This window comes from Rhinatrema bivittatum, chromosome 16 (assembly GCF_901001135.1).
Source record: "Rhinatrema bivittatum chromosome 16, aRhiBiv1.1, whole genome shotgun sequence".
Lineage (NCBI taxonomy): Eukaryota > Metazoa > Chordata > Amphibia > Gymnophiona > Rhinatrematidae > Rhinatrema > Rhinatrema bivittatum.
In genome coordinates, this window is record NC_042630.1 from 47,210,052 (window position 1) to 47,232,183 (window position 22,132).

Here is a 22,132-nt window from a genome sequence, read left to right on the forward strand (position 1 = left end):
TCTGCTCCCCTCCCCTCCCTCCCCTTTTTGAGTTAATCCTTTTGATTTGAGTTCTTTGTGTTATAGTTCTGTTTTATTTTTTTGTGCACTTTTTGGGTGTCCCTTTCCCCTTTGTTTTTTACCTTTCCTCCCCTCACCCCCCCGTTAAGGATCAAAGCAATGGGGGTGAAGGGGCCCCTTCCCCCCCCCCTTCCCCTCTTTGGTCCCAATAGGATCCCTTCCCTTCCCCTGTTTAGTCGGCGACCCCCCTCTTTTACCTGCCCCAACCCTCACCCTATCGGCGGAAAATGCGGGCCCCTACCCTTGAGGTCAATGTCCCCTCCCTCCCCCCCCCCCCCCTTTACATAGGGTTTGGCGGTCCTTAGCCAGCTAACAGCGCTGGTGTTGGACGCCACCCTGTGTGTCCCCCCCCCCCCCGCCCCCCCAGCGGATTGCTGGACTGAGTGGGTGCAGACTGCCAGTCGGGCCTGTGAGTGGCCGCGTGATGGGGCACCTGGTACAGGTAGGTGGGGAATCCCAGCAGTGGCGGTGGTTATTCCTGGTTTCTAGGCCACAGGGTCTCCTGTGGCTCCTTGTTAAGGCTCCCTTCCCCCCTCCCCCTTATCATTTTTATTAAACTCAGGCGCTCTCTCTAAGGGGCGCCTGAGAATTGTTGTTTTTTCCCCTTATTTGTTTTGTTGACTCCCCTTCCTTTTGTGTTACTTTTTTCTGGGGGCGGAGTAACTTTGGCTGCTCCCGCCTCCTTTTCCCTGTCTTAAGTAGTCCTGTGGCTTTTTTTGTTAAGGCTCCCCCTTCCCTCCCTTATTGTTTGTTTTTCTCTCCGGCACCTTCTTTAGGGGGTGCCTGAGAACCGTTGTCTTTTGTTTTTGTTATTGTCTCTTGTTTTTGTTATTAGACTGCCCTTCTTTTGTTTTCTTTTTCAGGGGTGGAGCGGCCTTCGGTCACTCCCACCTCCTTCTCTCCTGCCTTAAATAGTCACACCAGAGCATCCAGGCTGCTGTGGAGCAGGCCTCGAGTAGGCCCCGAAGGCCTCCCAGGCCGTGGAGCAGGATCCGGACACTTGCTCAGGTGAGGCCCTGGCTTCAGAGCGGCCTCCAGAAAAAGGTGAGATGCCTCCTGTGGTGCAGCTACAGGAGGAATCGTAACAGTTCTTTGACTGGGTACTGGTATGCTTAGGGGTGATATAATAATGTATACTATGGCAAAGGTATGATATTTAATTTCTATAATTTTGTGATCATTTTCTTTTCATTTTTGTTCCCCCAGTCAATATGAGCTGGATACAATCTTGCAATATGGGTTTACCTCTATTTCTTTTCTTTTTATTATATTTCAGTGCTTGATTTGAGTTTCTTTAGGATTTGCTTTGTAAATCTTAATAACTTTGGAAAAAATAAAATAATGGGTTAAAAAAAGATGGGATCTGAATTTCCAATCCATAGAACTTCAGTTTTATTGTTATTAAGTTGCAGTCCTTGCTTAATGGATGCAGAGAAAGGACTCAGTTTTGGGTTGGTGTAAAGAAAATACAATGAAATTGAGAGAGAAAAGATAAATACTTCAGGTGGGGGGAAAAAAGTATTGCTGGGGAATCAGGAAACGAGGACAGCAATTTTCATAGTGGCCACTGGTACTGCAGGCCAGTGGGCACTTTGTACATGTGGCCCACAAGCCAGTTTTCAAAGGCAAATGGCCCAGTGGTGTTGAAACTGAAATCTCCATTCAAACCTAACCATGCCTGCCCAGGCCCACCTACATCCTTCTCATAGGAGGTGGGGAAGTTTCAAAGAGATTATTTCTGTGGGTTTTACACCAATTTACCCAGGGAAATCTCTTAGAAAATTGACCCTTTAAATAATGGCTAAAATGTTATTCTTAAATCAAGCTGGATAACCTTTTCCAGCCATTCCCAAATACAGTCTGGCCCTGTCAGCCCACAGGTGGATCTGGCAGAGGAAGTTGTTTATACAGGAGTGAATCAAAATCACATTATTCCAGGGATATGGTTTGGCCTAGTGAATATAGAACAGAATATGAAATCCTTTATGAAATTTGTTTTACAAATTATTCTAGCCTCTCATACAACTTGCTCCGTTTCCATCCATCTCAAAACATTATTCCTAAGAACATAAGAACATGCCATACTGGGTCAGAGCAAGGGTCCATCAAGCCAAGCATCCTGTTTCCAACCGTGGCCAATCCAGGCCATAAGAACCTGGCAAGTACCCAAAAACTAAGTCTATTCCATGTTACCATTGATAGTAATAGCAGTGGCTATTCTCTAAGTCAAAATTAATAGCAGGTAATGGACTTCTCCTCCAAGAACTTATCAAATCTTTTTTAAACCCAGCTACACTAACTGCACTAACCACATCCTCTGGCAACAAATTCCAGAGTTTAATTGTGTGTTGAGTGAAAAAGGGATTCAAATAGCACAAGTAATTTCCTCCTGTGGAAAATAAAAAATAAATTAACTGTAAAATAAAATTACTTTGATTAAATTAGAAAACAATTCTCATATTTTAAGGGGATATAAATACAAAAGTAATCTGGAAGAAATCCTTTGTCATTTAGGTTTCTTAGAATATTGTTTTCCAATTAAATGCTCCCTTGTATTTAGGTCAGGCCTGAGCAGAATAATGTAGCACTTGGGGATGAAGATACAGCCCAGCAGTCCAGCACTGGAAGCCACAATGGCAAAGATCTCCACAGCCACCATGTATTTACCTTTGGTGCTCAGGTACGCTGGGATGAAGGAGACCCAAACACTGCAGAACACCAGCATGCTGAAGGTGATGAACTGGGCCTCATTGAAAGTGTCAGGCAACTTCCTTGCCAGAAAAGCCACAATGAAGCTTAACAGAGCCAAGCAGCCAATGTACCCAATCACACTATAAAATGCAATGGTGGACCCCTCGTTACACTGTAGGATCATCTTCCCAGGATCAGATTGTATGTCATAGTCTGGGAATGGTGGAGAGATGAGCAGCCATGCAATGCATATCACAATTTGAACCAAGCAGCATAGAAGGATTAGAGAGATGGAGATTCTTGTCCCTGCCCACTTCCTTAGCTTGCTGCTGGGCTTGGTGGCATTGAAGGCAATGACAACAGTGATGGTTTTTGCTAAAACAGAAGAAACTGCAATTGTAAAAATGATCCCAAAAGCAACTTGCCGGAGCAGACAGGTCACTCTTCCAGGACATCCAATGAATACCAAGGAACAGAGGAAGGACAGCATGAGGGAGATCAGGAGGCTGTAGCTGAGATCCCGGTTATTGGCTTTCACTACGGGTGAGTCCTTGTATATAATAAAGATTGCCAGTATTACATCAGTGATGATGGAGAAGAGAATAGCAATGGAAGCCAAAGCTGCACCTAAGGGCTCCTCATAGGACAGGAAGACCACGACTCTTGGGATGCACCCATCCTTCCACTCATTGGGCCATTGATTATCAGGGCACCTCATGCAGTTCTCTGCATCTATAGAAAACAATATTTTTTATTTTTATACATGTTGTTCAAGAAATTCAGAGTTTTTAAGAAAAGGGAAACATGAGCAAGGATTTTCAACATTATGTCCAAATGGAAATTCAAGAAATATTGAAACATGAAGAATATAGTTTATAGATCTATCTACTATCAAATTCTTTCCATCAGTCTCTCTGTTTATCTGTTTATTTGTGCTTTCATTGCATAACATATCCTGTTTTTTGGTAGAGTTATGCTTTAACTAATTTCCCATATAATTCCCATATAATATCCTTTGCAAATTGAAGTTTTAATAGTTCAGAAACATTACATTACACTTAAGAAAAATTATATGATAATAAGCAATCACCCTATTTTAACTAGAAATCCATGGATGTATCTAGTATATGTTGTTTGCTCGTATATTTGAAGTGCACATCTGTATTTGTTTAGATTGGGTGGGGTTAGTCCATATATAGGCATGATATGATAAACTGTATTTTCTCTACCTGTTGTGTTAGAAAATTCTCCTTCAGAGCAAGGGATGCAGTCAAAGCAGCAGACCGGCTTCTGTCTCTGAAGAACTTTTCTGTATCCAGGAACACAACTCTCAGAACACACAGAGTGTGGAGTCTGAGGACAGAATAGGGAGAAAATTATATTCATATTCCATCTTTAGCATTTGGTTCTTTTGCTGAGGGACTAAGGGCCAGATCTAATGAGGATTTTTTTTCCCAGCTTAAGTCTATGGTTAAATATCATAGTAAATGAAGCCCTGTATTCTTATTGTTCTTATTCCTATTTGGGAACTGATATCCAAAGCCATTTATGAAAAAAAAAAGAAAAAACAAAAACAGTTTTGTGTGTATAAATGTAAACATTATCCAGCTCAGTACATATAAATATTCACATTCAACACAGTGTTGTGTGTACTTTTATGTAAACTAAGGACAGGCATTAAAGGTTGGAGTAGGGGCATATTTTCAATTATAACGTATGCATGTCAGATCATAAAAACATAAAAGTATAAGAAATTGCCATGCTGGGTCAGAACAAGGGACAATCAAATCCAGCATCCTGTTTCCAACAGAGGCCAAACCAGGCCACAAGAACCTGGCAATTACACAAACACTAAGAAGATCCCATGCTAGTGATGCCAGTAATAGCAGATGCCATTCCCTAAGTCAATTTGATTAATAGCAGTTAATTCACATCTCCTCCAAGAACTTATCCAAATGTTTTTAATCCCAGCTACACTAACTGTACTAACCTCATCTTCTGGCAACAAACTCCAGAGCTTAACTGTGCATTGAGTGAAAAATAATTTTCTCTGATTAGTCTTAAATGTGCTACTTGCTAACTTTATTGAGTACCCCCTAGTCCTTCTATTATCCTAAAGTGTAAATAACCAATTCACAGTTATGTGTTCTCGAACTCTCATCATTTTAAAGACCTCTATCATAGGGATGTGAATCGTGTCCTCGATCGTCTTAACGATCAATTTCGGCTGGGAGGGGGAGGGAATCGTATTGTTGCCGTTTGGGGGGGTAAAATATCGTGAAAAATCGTGAAAATCGTGAAAAATCTAAAAATCTAAAAATCGCAAAACCGGCACATTTAAAACCCCCTAAAACCCACCCCCGACCCTTTAAATTAAATCCCCCACCCTCCCGAACCCCCCCCAAATGAGTTAAATAACCTGCGGGTCCAGCGGCGGTCCGGAACGGCAGCGGTCCGGAACGGGCTCCTGCTCCTGAATCTTGTTGTCTTCAGCCGGCGCCATTTTCCAAAATGGCGCCGAAAAATGGCAGCGGCCATAGACGAACATGATTGGACGGCAGGAGGTCCTTCCGGACCCCCGCTGGACTTTTGGCAAGTCTCGTGGGGGTCAGGAGGCCCCCCATAAGCTGGCCAAAAGTTCCTGGAGGTCCAGCGGGGGTCAGGGAGCGATTTCCCGCCGCAAATCGTTTTCGTACGGAAAATGGCGCCGGCAGGAGATCGACTGCAGGAGGTCATTCAGTGAGGGTTCCGCACCATTTTTAAAGGATGGCCCGCACCATTTTTAAAGATGGCGCCGGCCGTCCATTACTCCTACCATGTGACAGGGGCCGGCCAATGGCACGGATACCCTGTCACATGGTAAGGGCAAAGGGCCATCGGCGCCATTTTTATTAGTGGCAGCCGACGGCCCGAGAGCTGGAGATCGCTCCCGGGACCACCAGGTAATTTAAAGCATTGGGGGGGGGGGGGGGGTCAGGAGGATGGGAGAAGCTAAGAGAGATGTTTTAAAGGGTCAGGGTAGGTTTAGGGATTGTTTTTGTGTGCCGTTTTTCCCCGCCCTCCCCCAAAATGATAAGAGATCCCCACGAACTATTTTGTGGGGTTTTCCTATTGATTTCGGGGAGCCTCCGATTTCTGACGACTTTGAAAATATCGTACAATATTTTCAATTGTCAGAAATACGATTCACATCCCTAGTAAACAGTGGAGTGCCTCAAAGATCTGTACTTGGACCTGTACTTTTCTATATATATATATATATATATATATATATATATATAAATGATCTGGAAAGGAATACAACGAGTGAGGTTATCAAATTTGCGGATGATACAAAATTATTCATAGTAGTCAAATCACAAGCGGATTGTGATATATTACAGGAGGATCTTGCAAGATTTGAAGATTGGGCATTCAAATGGCAGATGAAATTTAATGTGGACAAGTTAAAGGTGTTGCATATAGGGAAATATAACCCTCACTGTAGTTACACGATGTTAGGTTCCATATTAGGAGCTACCACCCAGGAAAAAGATCTAGGCATCATAATGGATAATACTTTAAAATTGTCAGCTCAGTGTGCTGCAGCAGTGAAAAAAAGCAAACAGAATGTTAGGAATTATTAGGAAGGGAATGGTTAATAAAACGGAAAATGTCATAATGCCTCTATATCACTTCATGGTGAGACCACACCTTGAATACTGTGCACAATTCTGGTCACCACATCTCAGAAAAGATATAGTTGCAATGGAGAAGGTACAGAGAAGGGCAACCAAAATGATAAAGGAGATGGAACAGCTCCCCTATGAGGAAAGGCTGAAGAGGTTAGGGCTGTTCAGCTTGAAGAAGAGATGGCTGAGGGGGGATATGATAGAGGTCTTTAAGATTATGAGAGGTCTTGAATGAGTAGATGTGAATCAGTTATTTACACTTTTGAATAATAGAAGGACTAGGGGGCATTCCATGAAGTTAGCAAGTAGCACATTTAAGACTAATCGGAGAAAATTCTTTTTCATTCAATGCACAATAAAGCTCTGGAATTTGTTGCCAGAGGATGCGGTTAGTGCAGTTAGCGTAACTGGGTTCAAAAGAGGTTTGGATAAGTTCTTGGAGGAGAAGTCCATTAACAGCTATTAATCAAGTTTACTTAGGGAATAACCATTGCTATTAATTGCATCAGTAGCATGGGATCTTCTTGGTGTTTGGCTAATTGCCAGATTCTTGTGGCCTGGTTTGGCCTCTGTTGGAAACAGGATGCTGGGCTTAATGGACCCTTGGTCTGACCCAGCATGGCAATTTCTTATTTTCTTATGTTCTTATGTATTATCCACTATGATGCCTAGATCTTTTTCCTGGGTGGTAGCTCCTAATTTGGAACCTAATGTAACTACTGCATGGCTTTTTTTTCCCCATATATGCAACACCTTGCATTTGTATACATTACATTTTATCTGTCATTTAGATTCCCAATCTTCTAGTCTCACAAGGTCCTCCTGCAATTTATCACAATCCACCAGTCATTTCACTACTCTGAATAATTTTGTATCATCTGCAAATTTGATAACCTGACTCATTGTATTCCTTTCCAGATCATTTATAAATATATTGAAAAACACTGGTGCAAGTATAGATCCCTGAGACACTCCACTGTTTACCCTTTTCCACTGAGAAAATTGACCATTTAATCCTCCTCTCTGTTTCCTGTCTTTTAACCACTTTGTTATCCATGAAAGGACATAGCCTTCTATCACATGAGTTTTTTAGTTTTCTTAGAAGCCTCTCATGAGGGACTTTGTCAAACACCTTCTGAAAATCCTAAATTACATCTACTGGTTCACCTTTATCCACATGTTTATTAACCGATGTGATATCTCGATCGAATGTCGGTATATAAAAGAAATAAATAAATAAAATAAATAAATAAACCCCTTCAAAAAAACAAAGCAGATTTGTGATGCAAGTCTTCCCTTGGGTAAATCCTTGTTGACTTTGTTCCATTAAACCAAGTCTTTCCATATGCCCTGTGATTTTGATCTTTAGAATAGTTTTCACTATTTTACCAGCACTGAAGTCATTCTCACTGGTTTATAGTTTCCCGGATCACCCCTGGAGCCCTTTTTAAATATTGGGATTACATTGGCCACTCTCCAACCTTCAGGTACAATGGATGATTTTAATGATAGATTACAAATTTTAAGTAATAGATCTGAAATTTACTTTTTGATCGCCTGTACAAGTTGATTCTTATATGTGTTTTTTTTGTTCATACCAGAGCACTTACCTGTGAATTTAAATCAAAGTTTGGTGCATAAGTTTTCTTAGATAATTTGAGGTAAAGTCTGTGTAAAAAGTGTGGATGGGCAGAAGAAACAATTTGTTTCAGTTTATTTATTCATCTCATAGAGACCTCATTTCAAAACACACAAAAAAAGTGTATTTGTTTTTTCATTTGTCATGAACATTGCAGTCTATTTTAGGCTGCAGACTTGGGGTTTTCTCATCAATTTTCATCAAGCAAGAAGTTATAAGAAGGAGGAAAGAATTCCAAGCTACCTAGATTATGGCATAGTGACAGCAAAAGTGGCATGAATAGTCTAAGACGCCAAAAAAAAAGGCAACAGCAATAGCAGGAGTGCTCCAAGGCTCATCCAGTTTTGGAGTTAAGCATATTTTGTGTTAACTTTAAAAACTGAAATAAATAAAATAAAATAAAAAAAAGCAAAGAAGCAAAAAGAGGGGAAAGAACTCTTCAAGGCTGCAAAAGAGATCACCAATAAGTGGCATGAACCCTTGGAAGCAGCATGAGAGGCAAAGTGACACCAAAAGTGGCATCATTATTCCAAGGTACCATGAAGGGGGAAGAAACAGATAAGGAGACAGAAAAACCCCAAGACACTGATAAAGGGGTGAAGTAGCATGTAGAGTGGTAACAACATGAAAGCAACATGAGAGTTATAAAACTGCACCCCAGTGCGGCAGGAACACCTCAAGGTGTAACATCTAGGGATGTGAATCGTTTTAGGACGATTAAAATTATCGTCCGATAATTTTAATATCGTCTTAAACCGTTATGGAACACAATACAATACAGATTCTAACGATTTATCGTTATAAATCGTTAGAATCGTGAGCCGGCACACTAAAACCCACCCCCGACCCTTTAAATTAAATCCCCCACCCTCCCGAACCCCCCCCCCAAATAACTTAAATAACCGGCGGGTCCAGCGGCGGTCCGGAACGGCAGCGGTCCGGAACGGGCTCCTGCTCTGAATCTTGTCGTCTTCAGCCGGCGCCATTTTCCAAAATGGCGCCGAAAAATGGCGGCGGCCATAGACGAAAAAGATTGGACGGCAGGAGGTCCTTCCGGACCCCCGCTGGACTTTTGGCAAGTCTCGTGGGGGTCAGGAGGCCCCCCACAAGCTGGCCAAAAGTTCCTGGAGGTCCAGCGGGGGGTCAGGGAGCGATTTCCCGCCGCAAATCGTTTTCGTACGGAAAATGGCGCCGGCAGGAGATCGACTGCAGGAGGTCGTTCAGCGAGGGTTCCGGCGCCTCGCTGAACGACCTCCTGCAGTCGATCTCCTGCCGGCGCCATTTTCCGTACGAAAACGATTTGCGGCGGGAAATCGCTCCCTGACCCCCGCTGGACCTCCAGGAACTTTTGGCCAGCTTGTGGGGGGCCTCCTGACCCCCACGAGACTTGCCAAAAGTCCAGCGGGGGTCCGGAAGGACCTCCTGCCGTCCAATCTTTTTCATCTATGGCCGCCGCCATTTTTCGGCGCCATTTTGGAAAATGGCGCCGGCTGAAGACGACAAGATTCAGAGCAGGAGCCCGTTCCGGACCGCTGCCGTTCCGGACCGCCGCTGGACCCGCAGGTTATTTAAGTTATTTGGGGGGGGGTTCGGGAGGGTGGGGGTTTTAATTTAAAGGGTCGGGGGTGGGTTTTAGGGGGTTTTAATGTGCCGGTTTTTCGATTTTTCGATTTTTAACGATTTTTCACGATATTTTACCCCCCCAAACGGCAACAATACGATTCCCTCCCCCTCCCAGCCGAAATCGATCGTTAAGACGATCGAGGACACGATTCACATCCCTAGTAACATCTAGGGTATGGAAGCAAGGCAAAGGATCAGAACTCCAAGGTGTAAAGTCTTTGAATATTAGCAAATAGACCAACTAGTTTAGCAAGAGGGGTATAGCATCGAGGCAGATAGATAATGGAGATGTCAGTCATTAGGGGTGTGCATTCGGATTGACCGCATTAGTAAAACGCAACTCATATTTTTTTTTTACTTAAAAAATTGATTCGACATAAACGATCGGATTTCCCACATATCGAACATAGATATGTTCGATATGTGGGAAATCGCGATTGTTGAGCCAAAATAAAAATATAAACCCCCTCACCCTCCTTAATCCCCCCCCCCCGACTTACCACAACTCCCTGGTGATGGAGCGAGGAGTGAGGACGCCATTTCTGCAATCCTTGGCGAGAAGCATGTGACGTCGGCGGCACGTCGAGTGACGCCGGCGTCACGTGATTCCCGGCTCGTTCGCGCCGGACGGCTCGTTCGGCCCAAAAAGAACTTTTGGCCAGCTTGGGGGGGCCTCCTGACCCCCTCAAGCTGGCCAAAAGTTCTTTTTGGGCCGAACGAGCCGTCCGGCGCGAACGAGCCGGGAATCACGTGGCGCCGCGTCACTCAGACGCGACGTCACGTGATTCCCGGCAAGTTCGCGCCGGACGGCTCGTTCGGCCCAAAAAGAACTTTTGGCCAGCTTGGGGGGGTCAGGAGGCCCCCCCAAGCTGGCCAAAAGTTCTTTTTGGGCCGAACGAGCCGTCCGGCGCGAACGAGCCGGGAATCACGTGACGCCGCGTCACTCGACGTGCCACCGACGTCACATGCTTCTCGCCAAGGATTGCAGAAATGACGTCCTCACTCCTCGCTCGATCACCAGGGAGTTGTGGTAAGTCTGGGGGGGGGATTAAGGAGGGTGAGGGGGTTTAATTTTTTTTTTTGCACATATGTACATATACCCAACTCATTGGATTTTTTTTATGTCCATATTGGCCGCAAGTGGGACCCCCTTTCGGACATAAAAAATATGAACATAAAATTTTGCTCTGCACATCCCTATCAGTCATTCACATGTCAATTTTAATAGAAAAGAATGGTAAATATTTTCATGATATATGTTGCGGTCCCGACCGCTTCCCTTTTGTTAGGGCCCAAGCCCGCCTACCTCCGCTTCAGGGATCACCGCATTCCGCCCGCTCCGGACCTCGGGGGCTTCTCTCACTCCACGTGGCGGCCGCCATTACGTGCCTGCTTCCCTTCAGTCTCACGCTCGCGCGAGGATGTCCGTCTTGAGCGCCCAGCTCCCTGAAGCCTGTCCCCACCCGCGCTGCTGACATCACGCCCGATATAACCGGCGCTCAAACTCTCTCTCATCGCCTTGCAACGAGGTTCACAACTCCGTGTTGTTCTTAGTTGCGTTCCTGGTGATCTCCACGTTGCCTGCCTCTGACTCCGATTTGCTTCTGACTTCTGCTTCAGCCTGCCGCCTGCCCCGACTCCGGTTTGCCTTTGACTCCGCTTCAGCCTGCTGCCTGCCTCTGACTCCGGTTTGCTCCTGACTCGCTTCAGCCTGCTGCCTGCCTCTGACTCCGGTTTGCTTCTGACTCCACTTCAGCCTACAGCCAGCCTCCGACTCTGGTTTGCTTCTGACTCCACTTCAGCCTGCTGCCTGCCCTGACTCCGGTCTGCTTCCGACTCCGCTTCAGCCTGCAGCCTGCCTCCGACTCCGGTTTGCTCCTGACTCCACTTCAGCCTACAGCCAGCCTCCGACTCTGGTTTGCTTCTGACTTCCGCTTCAGCCTGCTGCCTGCCTCTGACTCCGGTTTGCTTCTGACTTCCGCTTCAGCCTGCTGCTGCCTTGACTCCGGTCTGCTTCCGACTCCACTTCAGCCTGCAGCCTGCCTCCGACTCCGGTTTGCTCCTGACTCCACTTCAGCCTACAGCCAGCCTCCGACTCCAGTTTGCTTCTGACTTCCGCTTCAGCCTGCTGCCTGCCTCTGACTCCGGTTTGCTTCTGACTTCCGCTTCAGCCTGCTGCCTGCCCTGACTCCGGTCTGCTTCCGACTCCGCTTCAGCCTGCAGCCTGCCTCCGACTCCGGTTTGCTTCTGACTTCCGCTTCAGCCTGCTGCCTGCCTCTGACTCCGGTTTGCTTCTGACTTCCGCTTCAGCCTGCTGCCTGCCCTGACTCCGGTCTGCTTCCGACTCCACTTCAGCCTGCAGCCTGCCTCCGACTCCGGTTTGCTCCTGACTCCACTTCAGCCTACAGCCAGCCTCCGACTCTGGTTTGCTTCTGACTCCGCTTCAGCCTGCAGCCAGCCCCTGACTCCGGTCTGCTTCTGACTCCGCTTCAGCCTACAGCCTGCTTCAGACTCCGGTTTGCTACAGACCCCGCAGCCGCCCGCTGCCCTGCCTTCAGCCGGCCCTCGGCCCTGTGCAGCCGGTTCCCTGCCTTCCGGGTCCTTGGACTTCCTATCCTTTCTGCTGGCTCTGGTCCCGGTCTACGCCTATCTCAGCCTCTGGACTTTCTGTCTCAGTTCCTAGTCCTGAGGACCCGGGACCCTACGGGCTCCTCCTGGGGGGTCCCTGGTTCCTGGGTGAACTCCAGCTTGTGGCTCCGCCTCCCGGCCTACCCTGCCTCCCTAGGTAGGCCGGCCCAAGGGTCCACTATATCACCAGCAGTGTCCAACTGCAACAGTTTGCAAGGCCATGGACTCGGCGGAGGCCCCAAGCCTGCAGGCCATCCCGGGGATGGCACAACGCCTCCAGCAGCAACAGCACTGTATCGACACGCTTGCTGCTACCATGGAACAGCTGGTCTCCCGCCTGGAGGCTTCTCCTCCGGAACCGCCTCCAGCCCCTCCTCCGGCTCCAGCACCCAGTTCAGCTTCAGTGACTCAGCTACCCACGCCGACCCGGTATGCCGGGGATATCAAGACATGCCGTGGCTTTTTGAATCAGTGCTATGTGCGTTTTGCCCTTCTGCCTGCACAGTTTCCCTCAGACGCAGTTAAAGTAGCATATATATTCTCGCTACTGGATGGTAAGGCTCTTGACTGGGCTTCACCCATGTGGGAGCGTCAGGACCCCTTGTTACAGAATCTGCAGGAGTTTGTCCTCAACTTTCGCCTTGCTTTTGATGATCCTGCACGCCAGACCACCGCAGCCTCGGAGCTCTTGCACCTCAGGCAAGGGACACGCTCGGTGGCCGATTACACCATATACTTTCGCACGCTGGCCATGGAAGTTGGCTGGCGGGATGATTGCCTTAGGGGAAACTTCCTGGAGGGGCTTGCCAGCCGCATCAAAGATGAGTTAGCCGGCCGGGACCTCCCAGAGGACTTAAATGACTTAATTGACATTGCCGTCTTCAGCAGCGGGACAAGGAGACCCACTCCTACCATAAAACATCACTGCAGTCGTCCACTGCCTCCAGAACCCCGGCACCTAAGGCTCTTCCAGTCTCTGCACACAGTGGAGAACCCATGCAATTGGGTAGATCTCCACTAACTCCCGAAGAAAGGAGGAGGCGCCGCTCGCAGGGACTCTGTCTCTACTGCGGAGGCAAGGGTCACTTCCTCGCCAATTGCCCGGAACGTCCGGGAAACGACCGTGCCTAGGTTATACCGAGGAGCTGCACCTAGGCTCTACAAGATCAGCTCCTCTATGTACCTTGCCAGTGACTCTTAAATACCCCGGTGGGGAACTCCAGATCCGGGCTTTCATCGACTCTGGTGCTGAGGGGAATTTCATTGTGGCCGATCTGGTGAAGCAGTTGTCTCTCCCCACGCAACGGAAGGTCCCTCCGCTATGGATTTCCTCTATCCAGGGCACGCTGCTCCCTGGTACCATCACCTGCTCCACAGCCCCTTTGACTCTCCAGACAGGCTTGTTCCATTTGGAAGAAATCTCCCTGCTAGTCTTGGAGAGAGCCGTGCATCCCCTGGTTCTTGGACTACCGTGGTTGCGCCAGCATTCACCTGTTATTCAATGGGATAACTTTCAGCTAACCCAATGGAGTCCCTTTTGTTTTGAACATTGTTTACGCCTCCCACGTCCACTGAAAACCTTGCACCTCTGCTCCTCTCTCCTGTTGCCCGAGCCATATCGAGACTTCGCCGACGTCTTCTCCAAAGAGATGGCTGAAATACTCCCTCAACAACGGCCTTTTGATTGCCCGATTGACTTGCTACCGGGTACCACGCCTCCCCGTGGCCAGGTGTATCCTTTGCCTTTGCCAGAGACTGCTGCCATGTCCCAGTATGTGACTGAGAACCTTGCCAAAGGCTTCATTCGTCCCTCTCGTTCACCCGCCGGAGCCGGCTTCTTCTTTGTGGCCAAGAAGGACGGCTCCCTCTGTCCTTGTATAGACTATCTTGGCTTGAATGCCATCACCAAGCGAGACCGCTATCCGCTTCCCCTGATTCCTGAGCTTTTGGATCGCCTACAGGGAGCACGCATCTTCACCAAGCTAGACCTCCGAGGGGCCTATAACCTCATCTGTATTCGTCCCGGGGATGAGTGGAAGACGGCCTTTAATACCAGGGATGGGCATTACGAGTACCTAGTAATGCCCTTTGGACTCTGCAACGCCCCCGCCGTCTTCCAGAATCTCATGAACGAGGTCCTACGCGACATGCTCCACTCCCATGTGATTGTCTATCTTGATGACGTGCTCATCTTCTCCAGAGATCTGGATACTCACCGTCACCACGTCACACAAGTTCTGCAGGCTCTCTGAGACAATCACCTCTACGCCAAGCTAGAAAAATGCGTTTTTGAAGCTGAGGCCCTGCCCTTCCTGGGGTACATCATCTCCTCCACAGGCTTCCGGATGGACCCCGAAAAAGTATCCGCCATAACTAGATGGCCTCAACCCAAGGGTCTCAAGGCCCTCCAGAGATTCTTGGGCTTCGCCAACTTTTATAGACATCGGGTTGCTCCCCTTACTGCCCTGACCTGCAAGGGAGCCGACGCCAAGAACTGGCCTGACGCTGCGGTTGCAGCCTTCACCGACTTGAAAGAGGCGTTTCTCATGGACACCTGTCTCCTTCATCCTGATCCGGCCAGATCTTTCGTCGTCGAGGTCGACGCCTCCAGCATAGCCGTCGGGGCGGTCCTCAGTCAACACTCCGAGTCCAGACAACTCTTGCCTTGCTCTTACTTCTCCAGGAAGTTCTCCCCTGCCGAGACTCATTATTCCATCGGCGACAAAGAGCTGTTGGCAATCAAACTCGCGTTTGAAGAATGGAGACAATGGCTCGAGGGGGCCAGACACACGACCACCGTATATACGGATCACAAAAACTTAGAGTTTTTGTCCCAGGCTCAATGGTTAAACCCTCGCCAAGCCTGCTGGGCCTTGTTCTTTAGCTGCTTTGATTTTGTCTTACAGTACCGGCCGGCGGCTAAGAATCTCCGAGCTGATGCTCTCTCGCGGACCTCCTTATCCGAAGAAGACCAAGAACCTCCACAGTACATTCTAGATCCTAGTAAGGTTCTCCTGTCCGCCCTGACGGTCCCCTCCCAGGAAAGGACCGTGGTTCCCCGACGAGACCGTTTAAAGACACTACGCTGGGCTCATGACTCCCTCACTGGAGGGCACGCAGGATGCAAGAGAACCTTGGAACTCCTTAACCACTTCTACTGGTGGCCCAACATGCGACAGGATGTTCGCATCTATGTTAGTTCCTGTCCCACTTGTGCTCATCAAAAGCCCAGTCCTGGACCCCCGTGCGGTCTCCTACAGCCTCTGCCAGTTCCCACAGAGCCCTGGACCCATCTCGCTACAGACTTTATGGTGGACTTGCCTCCATCGCGCGGTCAAACGGTTATCTGGGTTACCGTCGACTGCTTCTCTAAGATGGTGCACCTTGTTCCATTGACTAAGCTACCCTCTTCACCCGAACTAGCTCTCCTCTTCACCCAGCATATTTTCAGGCTACACGGCCTCCCGCAAGACATAGTTTCCGACCGGGGGCCCCAGTTTGTTGCATGCTACTGGAGGGCTCTCTGTAAATGCTTCAAGGTGAAGCTCAGCTTTTCTACCGCTTTCCACCCACAGAGTAACGGACAGTCCGAAAGGATGAATCGGTCTCTGAAGACCTATCTTCGAGCCTTCGCCAATGAAAAGCAAGACAACTGGTCAGAACTACTTCCCTGGGCCGAGTTTGCCTATAACAATCAAGCTCATGCTGCCACCGGGCTCTCACCGTTCCAGCTAGTCTATGGGAAACAGCTGAGACCTCCGCTTCCCATCGCTACTCCCAGCGCCTCTCCAGCCGCCTAGCTAATGGCTCGTCAGCTACAGACCTTGTGGCAGAAAACCCAGAACAAACTGATTCGCTCAGCTTCTTCCGCCAAACTGGCGGCTGATTGTCATCGACGACCAGCTCCTGCCTATCAGCCGGGAGACCGGGTTTGACTTAGCACCAAGAACATTCGTCTCCGCCTCCCCTCACGAAGATTTGCGCCCAGGTTCTGTGGGCCACTCCGGATCGCCGAGAGAGTGGGCTCGGTTTCATATCGACTGAGGTTGCCGTCCTCTCTTCGAGTCCACAATGTTTTCCAAGTATCCCTGCTAAAGCCCGTAGTCCTCTCTCGCTATCACCGAAAACCTCCGGATCCGTCTCCTACTACTATCGACGATGATCCCACTTACCAGGTATGCGAGGTCTTGGATGTTCGCTTCTACAACCGGAGGTGGGAGTATCTGCTCGCATGGGAGGGTGTGGCGATGAGGACAACACCTGGGAGCCCAGCCGCAACATCTTGGACAAATCCTTGTTGCAACAGTTCCACCGTGACCACCCAGAGAAACCCGGTCCTCTCAAGAGGGGCCGTAAAGGGGGGGGGGTACTGTTGTGGTCCCGACCGCTTCCCTTCTGTTAGGGCCCAAGCCCGCCTACCTCTGCTGCAGGGATCAACGCATTCCGTCCGCTCCGGACCCCGGGGGCTTCTCTCACTCCACGTGGCGGCCGCCATTACGTGCCTGCTTCCCTTCAGTCAAGCGCGCACGCGAGGAAGTCCGTCTTGAGCACCCAGCTCCCGGAATCCTGGCCCCGCCCGCGCTGCTGACGTCACGCCCAAGTCCCGATATAACCGGCGCTCAAACTCTCTCTCATCGCTTTGCAACGAGGGTCACAACTCCGTGTTGTTCTTAGTTGCATTCCTGGTGATCTCCACGTTGCCTGCTTCTGACTCCGGTTTGCTTCTGACCCCGCTTCAGCCTGCTGCCTGCCTCCGACTCCAGTTTGCTTCTGACTCCGCTTCAGCCTGCAGCCAGCCCCTGACTCCGGTCTGCTTCCGACTCCGCTTCAGCCTGCTGCCTGCCTCTGACTCCGGTTTGCTCCTGACTCCGCTTCAGCCTGCTGCCTGCCTCTGACTCCGGTTTGCTCCTGACTCCGCTTCAGCCTGCTGCCTGCCCTGACTCCGGTCTGCTTCTGACTCCGCTTCAGCCTACAACCAGGCTCCGACTCCAGTTTGCTTCTGACTCCGCTTCAGCCTGCAGCCAGCCCCTGACTCCGGTCTGCTTCCGACTCCGCTTCAGCCTACAGCCTGCGTCAGACTCCGGTTTGCTACAGACCCCACAGCCTCCCACTGCCCTGCCTTCAGCCGGCCCTCGGCCCTGTGCACCCGGTTCCCTGCCTTCCGTGTAACTTGGACTTCCTATCCTTTCTGCTGGCTCTGGTCCCAGTCTACGCCTATCTCAGCCTCTGGACTTTCTGTCTCAATTCCTAGTCCCGAGGACCCGGGACCCTTTGGGCTCCTCCTGGGGGGTCCCTGGTTCCTGGGTGAACTCCTCCAGCTTGTGGCTCCACCTCCCGGCCTACCCTGCCTCCCTAGGTAGGCCGGCCCAAGGGTCCACTATCTCACCAGCACTGTCCAACTGCAACAATATATGCTTTTATTACATTCCCTGCTTAAACTTGATCTAACTGCTGGATGGCATTATGGGTTTCTTCTGAAATTTACTTTCCGATTAAAACTTTAGTCACTATATTAAATTGGTTTCTCCTCAGAGAGGCTTTCCTAGTATTTGTGGTTTTAATAACACAACTCTTCTCATATTCTGTAGCTTAACATATGCTCTTACATTTCTTGAATTTCTGGTTTACACAAGTTCTCACACTACTGAATCTTTTACCACATTCTGAACTTCAAATCGGTTTCTCCTCAGCATCTTTCCTCTTGTCCTTGTGTTTCTTCTTTCTAACTAATGTTTTTTTGGTGTTTTTTTTTTTTTTTTTGTGGAAAAGACACCCCATTAAACCTAAACAAACCACCAGTGTAGGAGAACCAGGCTGGGATTTTGGACAAAAAAGCAGGTACAGAGGAAAGAGAAACTTATTTATATTTTTTTTTACAATTATGTTATGACAAGAAAACACTCCAATATAAAATAAAGAAGCACCCAAAGGTTTTAAAAGAGCACATGCGCCATGGCACAGATAAAAAGACAAAATAGCACAGTCACATAAACACACTAAAGAACCATGTGTTGCATCCGTCGCTGCTCGACGCCCTCACGCCATCCTCTTTACCTCTGTGGCAACTCCCTCCGGGTCTGATGGATGCTTATCAGCCGCAGCGTCTTCCTACCATTTCCCTCTGGCATTCCCGACCGGCGCGATGCTGCAGATCCGCCATGTTGCCTGATGACGTAGGGTGCACGAGCTCACGCGCTCCGATTGATCTACCAGCAAGGGTGCAAACCTCGGGGGCGTCCCCCTGATATGACGTCATCCTCTTCCAATATAAAAGGTCTCAGTAAATGCTAACAGCCTGAGTTAGCAAGGACATGGACATGAATATGGATAAGGATTCGTCCAAGCTACTCTGCCTCCTCAGACTTGCGGGGGCCTTGCTCTCTTTTCTTTATTTCAGATTGCAGATAGGAACCGGTACTCGATCCTCGAAGGCTCATGTTCCTGAATACTCTGAAGATTATCTACTGCCTGGAAGCTATCGCAGATACAGACAGAGCTTTCCCTGGAACTAGATACTCTCTCCTCGAGGGCCTAACCCTTTCCAGCTACTGAGCTTCCTGAAGACCTTATGTGAGTTTTGTCATCTAGTTCTGGCTATGAACACAGCATACCCTGTCTACTCACTATCTATAGTTTCTCTACAGCTCAGCAACCCTGGAATCGTTGTTCCAGTACCTGAGGGACTTCAGCCCTGCCGGGCATATCAGCTCACTACTGCCACCTCTGGTGTTTCTACTAACCTGTCTAATAAAAGACCTATCTGTGTCTGTCTCCGTACCCAAGCCTAGTTGGTGGTCCCTCTCAGGATATCCTCCTGGGGGAGCAGTCATCTGCCATCGGCCCAAGGATCCACCTATCTACATTCCTCTATAGCTGGGTGCTCTTTCCAAGCACTCCGCTGGTAACAGATTGCTACTCCTTCTCATCAGGAGTCTTCAGCTACAGATTCATAACAGATTGCTACTCCGCAGTCTATACCTTAACAGTTTGTTAACTCCTCCCTCTACAGGAGCTGGTCATACAGATCGCTACTCCTCATGGAGAACCCTAACATATTGTTAACTCCTCCCTCTACACTAGCTGTTCATACAGATCGCTACTCCTCACGGAGAACCCTAACAGATTGTTAACTCCTCCCTCCTCGGGAGCTGATTTGCAACAGATTGCTAACTCCTCCCCTCTTGAGGAGTAGTTCCTAACAGATTGATAACTCCTCCCTCCACGGGAGCTGATTCATTACTGATTGCTAACTCCTCCCTCTTCGGGAGCTGAGTTCCTAACACCATGAGAAATGCAAACTAATCCCGCAGAGTGGCAAGAAGTCCCCAATGTGTAGAGTTTGGAGTACATAGGTATAAAGTTTGGGTATGGCAGCAAGTCTGACCCCAAAGATGTAGCATGAAGTGTACTGCAGCAGGCAATGTCTCTTTTCCAGAGGAAGTACTTGCCACTTGTCAGATTTAGTACAAGATAAAGGTCTGTAGTCAGCATAATTTTTGTGACATGAGCTTTAATTTTTATTCTCTACTTGAGCTTGATTTTGCTACTGGTGGGAATTCTGGGTTCCTTGTGAAATGGGTTTTCTGATTGGAACTTCAGTCACATTCTGAATGGTTTCCCCCTCAGTGTGGTTTTCCAGGTAAGTTGTGAGGTTGATTTTCAGGTGCAACTTTCATTCTCTCTGCCTTCTGAAATAATTACCACACTCAGAACATGAAAATAGTCATCTACATGTTTCAGTTCTGCCTGTATTTCTTCATTCTGATTGAGGGACAATCCACCCCAGTTTAATTAAAAAAAACAGGAACCTATATGCCTCAGTCTGTTGCGCACCCCGGCCGCATTCGTACTGCGATCGGCCCTGCTCACCTCGCTAGTCCTTCTACCAGCTCTGGGCACTCCTCCTCCGTGACCACAGCCAGTTCACAGCGTCCCTGGCGCCCTGTGTCATCAGCGTCCCTGGCCCCGCCCCTAGATGCATGCGTGGCCAATACACAGACATTTAAAGGGCCAACGGCAGGAAAACCCGCGTGGGCACCTCCCGATGAATTCACCTAGGCCGGATACTTAAGGCGAGTCCCTGCTTCCTGTCCCTCACCTTGGCAATTGGGTCAACACTTCGGTGTATTAGTTTGCCTTGTCTTGTTCCAGCGTTCCTTGTTCCAGGGTCTCCGGTTCCAGTGTTTCCTGTTCCCGCGTCTCTCGTTCCCTAGTAGTACCCTCCGGACTGATCTCACGGTACTGACCATTGCTTGCTTCTAACCATGTCTGACCGCTGCCTGGAACTGACCTCTGCCTGTTCATTGACCACATCTGACTGCTGCCTGGAACCGACCTCTGCCTGTCCACTGACCATGTCTGACCGCTGCCTGGAACTGACCTCTGCCTGTCCATTGACCATGTCTGACTGCTGCCTGGAACCGACCTCTGCCTGTCCACTGACCACATCTGACCACTGCCTGGAACTGACCTCTGCTTGTCCACTGACCACGTCTGACCACTGCCTGGAACTGACCACTGCCTGTCCTTTGACCACGTCTGATCACTGCCTGGAACCTGCCCTTTGCCTGACCTGACTATACCTGGACTGACCACTGGTACTGACCCTTGCTTCAGCTGACCTTTCTGGACTGATACTCTGGCCTTGAACCTCACTATACACTCAGACACTCTCTTTCAGCCTTCCATGACCTCCGTACCATTCTGTTGGGACATTGACCATGCACCCTTGTTTGTAGTGGGCACTCCCCTGCACTTCCTCTTCAGGAGACCCTGTGAGGCCCATCTAAGACCAGGTGGCTCGGGTACCCAAGGGCTCAACCTGCGGAAACCTCAGGTTGCTATTGGTGAAGCTCCTGCTAGCCTCTGTCTCCTCCTGTGCTCCGCCTCCTGGTGGCAGGTGCTCTCTGGGTCCGACCAGAGGGCCGTACCAATCCTGCACCAGGCCAAGGGTCCACCTCCAGTGCAACACAGTCTCTGTATGGTGCTCACCTTACTGGACTGGTGCCTGCTGCCCAGATGGAGAAAAAAGTAATGCAGCAACTCTCCCACTCTCTCCCTCCCAAACCCAGAACCTGCTTCCACCCCTCCCTAAGGGAAGAGAAAAATCATTAGAAACATAAGAAACATAAGAAAATGCCATACTGGGTCAGACCAAGGGTCCATCAAGCCCAGCATCCTGTTTCCAACAGTGGCCAATCCAGGCCAAAAGAACCTGACAAGTACCCAAAAACTAAGTCTATTCCATGTTACCATTACTAATGGCAGTGGCTATTCTCTAAGTGAACTTAATAGCAGTAATGGACTTCTCCTCCAAGAACTTATCCAATCCTTTTTTAAACACAGCTATAATAACTGCACTAACCACATCCTCTGGCAACAAATTCCAGAGTTTAATTGTGCGTTGAGTAAAAAAGAACTTTCTCCGATTAGTTTTAAATGTGCCCCATGCTAACTTCATGGAGTGCCCACTAGTTTTTCTACTATCTGAAAGAGTAAATAACCGATTCACATCTACCCATTCTAGACCTCTCATGATTTTAAACATCTCTATCATATCCCCCTCTCAGTCATCTCTTCTCCAAGCTGAAAAGTCCTAACCTCTTTAGTCTTTCCTCATAGGGGAGTTGTTCCATTCTCCTTATCATTTTGGTAGCCCTTCTCTGTACCTTCCCCATCTTTTTTGAGATTCGGTGACCAGAATTGTACACAGTATTCAAGGTGTGGTCTCACCATGGAGTGATACAGAGGCATTATGATATTTTCCGTTTTATTCACCATTCCCTTTCTAATAATTTATTTATTTATTTTATTTAAAACG

General features: G+C 48.6%; 1 protein-coding gene across 1 annotated transcript in view; it reads right to left on the bottom strand.

The window, feature by feature from the left end:
• Positions 1-2,566: 2,566 nt before the first annotated feature.
• Positions 2,567-22,132, bottom strand: part of LOC115077627 (vomeronasal type-2 receptor 26-like) — a 76,649-nt gene continuing 57,083 nt past the window's right edge. Inside the window, exons 4-5 of the mRNA XM_029579922.1 lie at positions 3,981-4,104; positions 2,567-3,483 (exon numbers count right to left, since the gene is read on the bottom strand). Coding sequence (XP_029435782.1) covers positions 2,567-3,483; positions 3,981-4,104 — 1,041 coding nt within the window. The remainder of the gene's footprint in view (positions 3,484-3,980; positions 4,105-22,132) is intronic.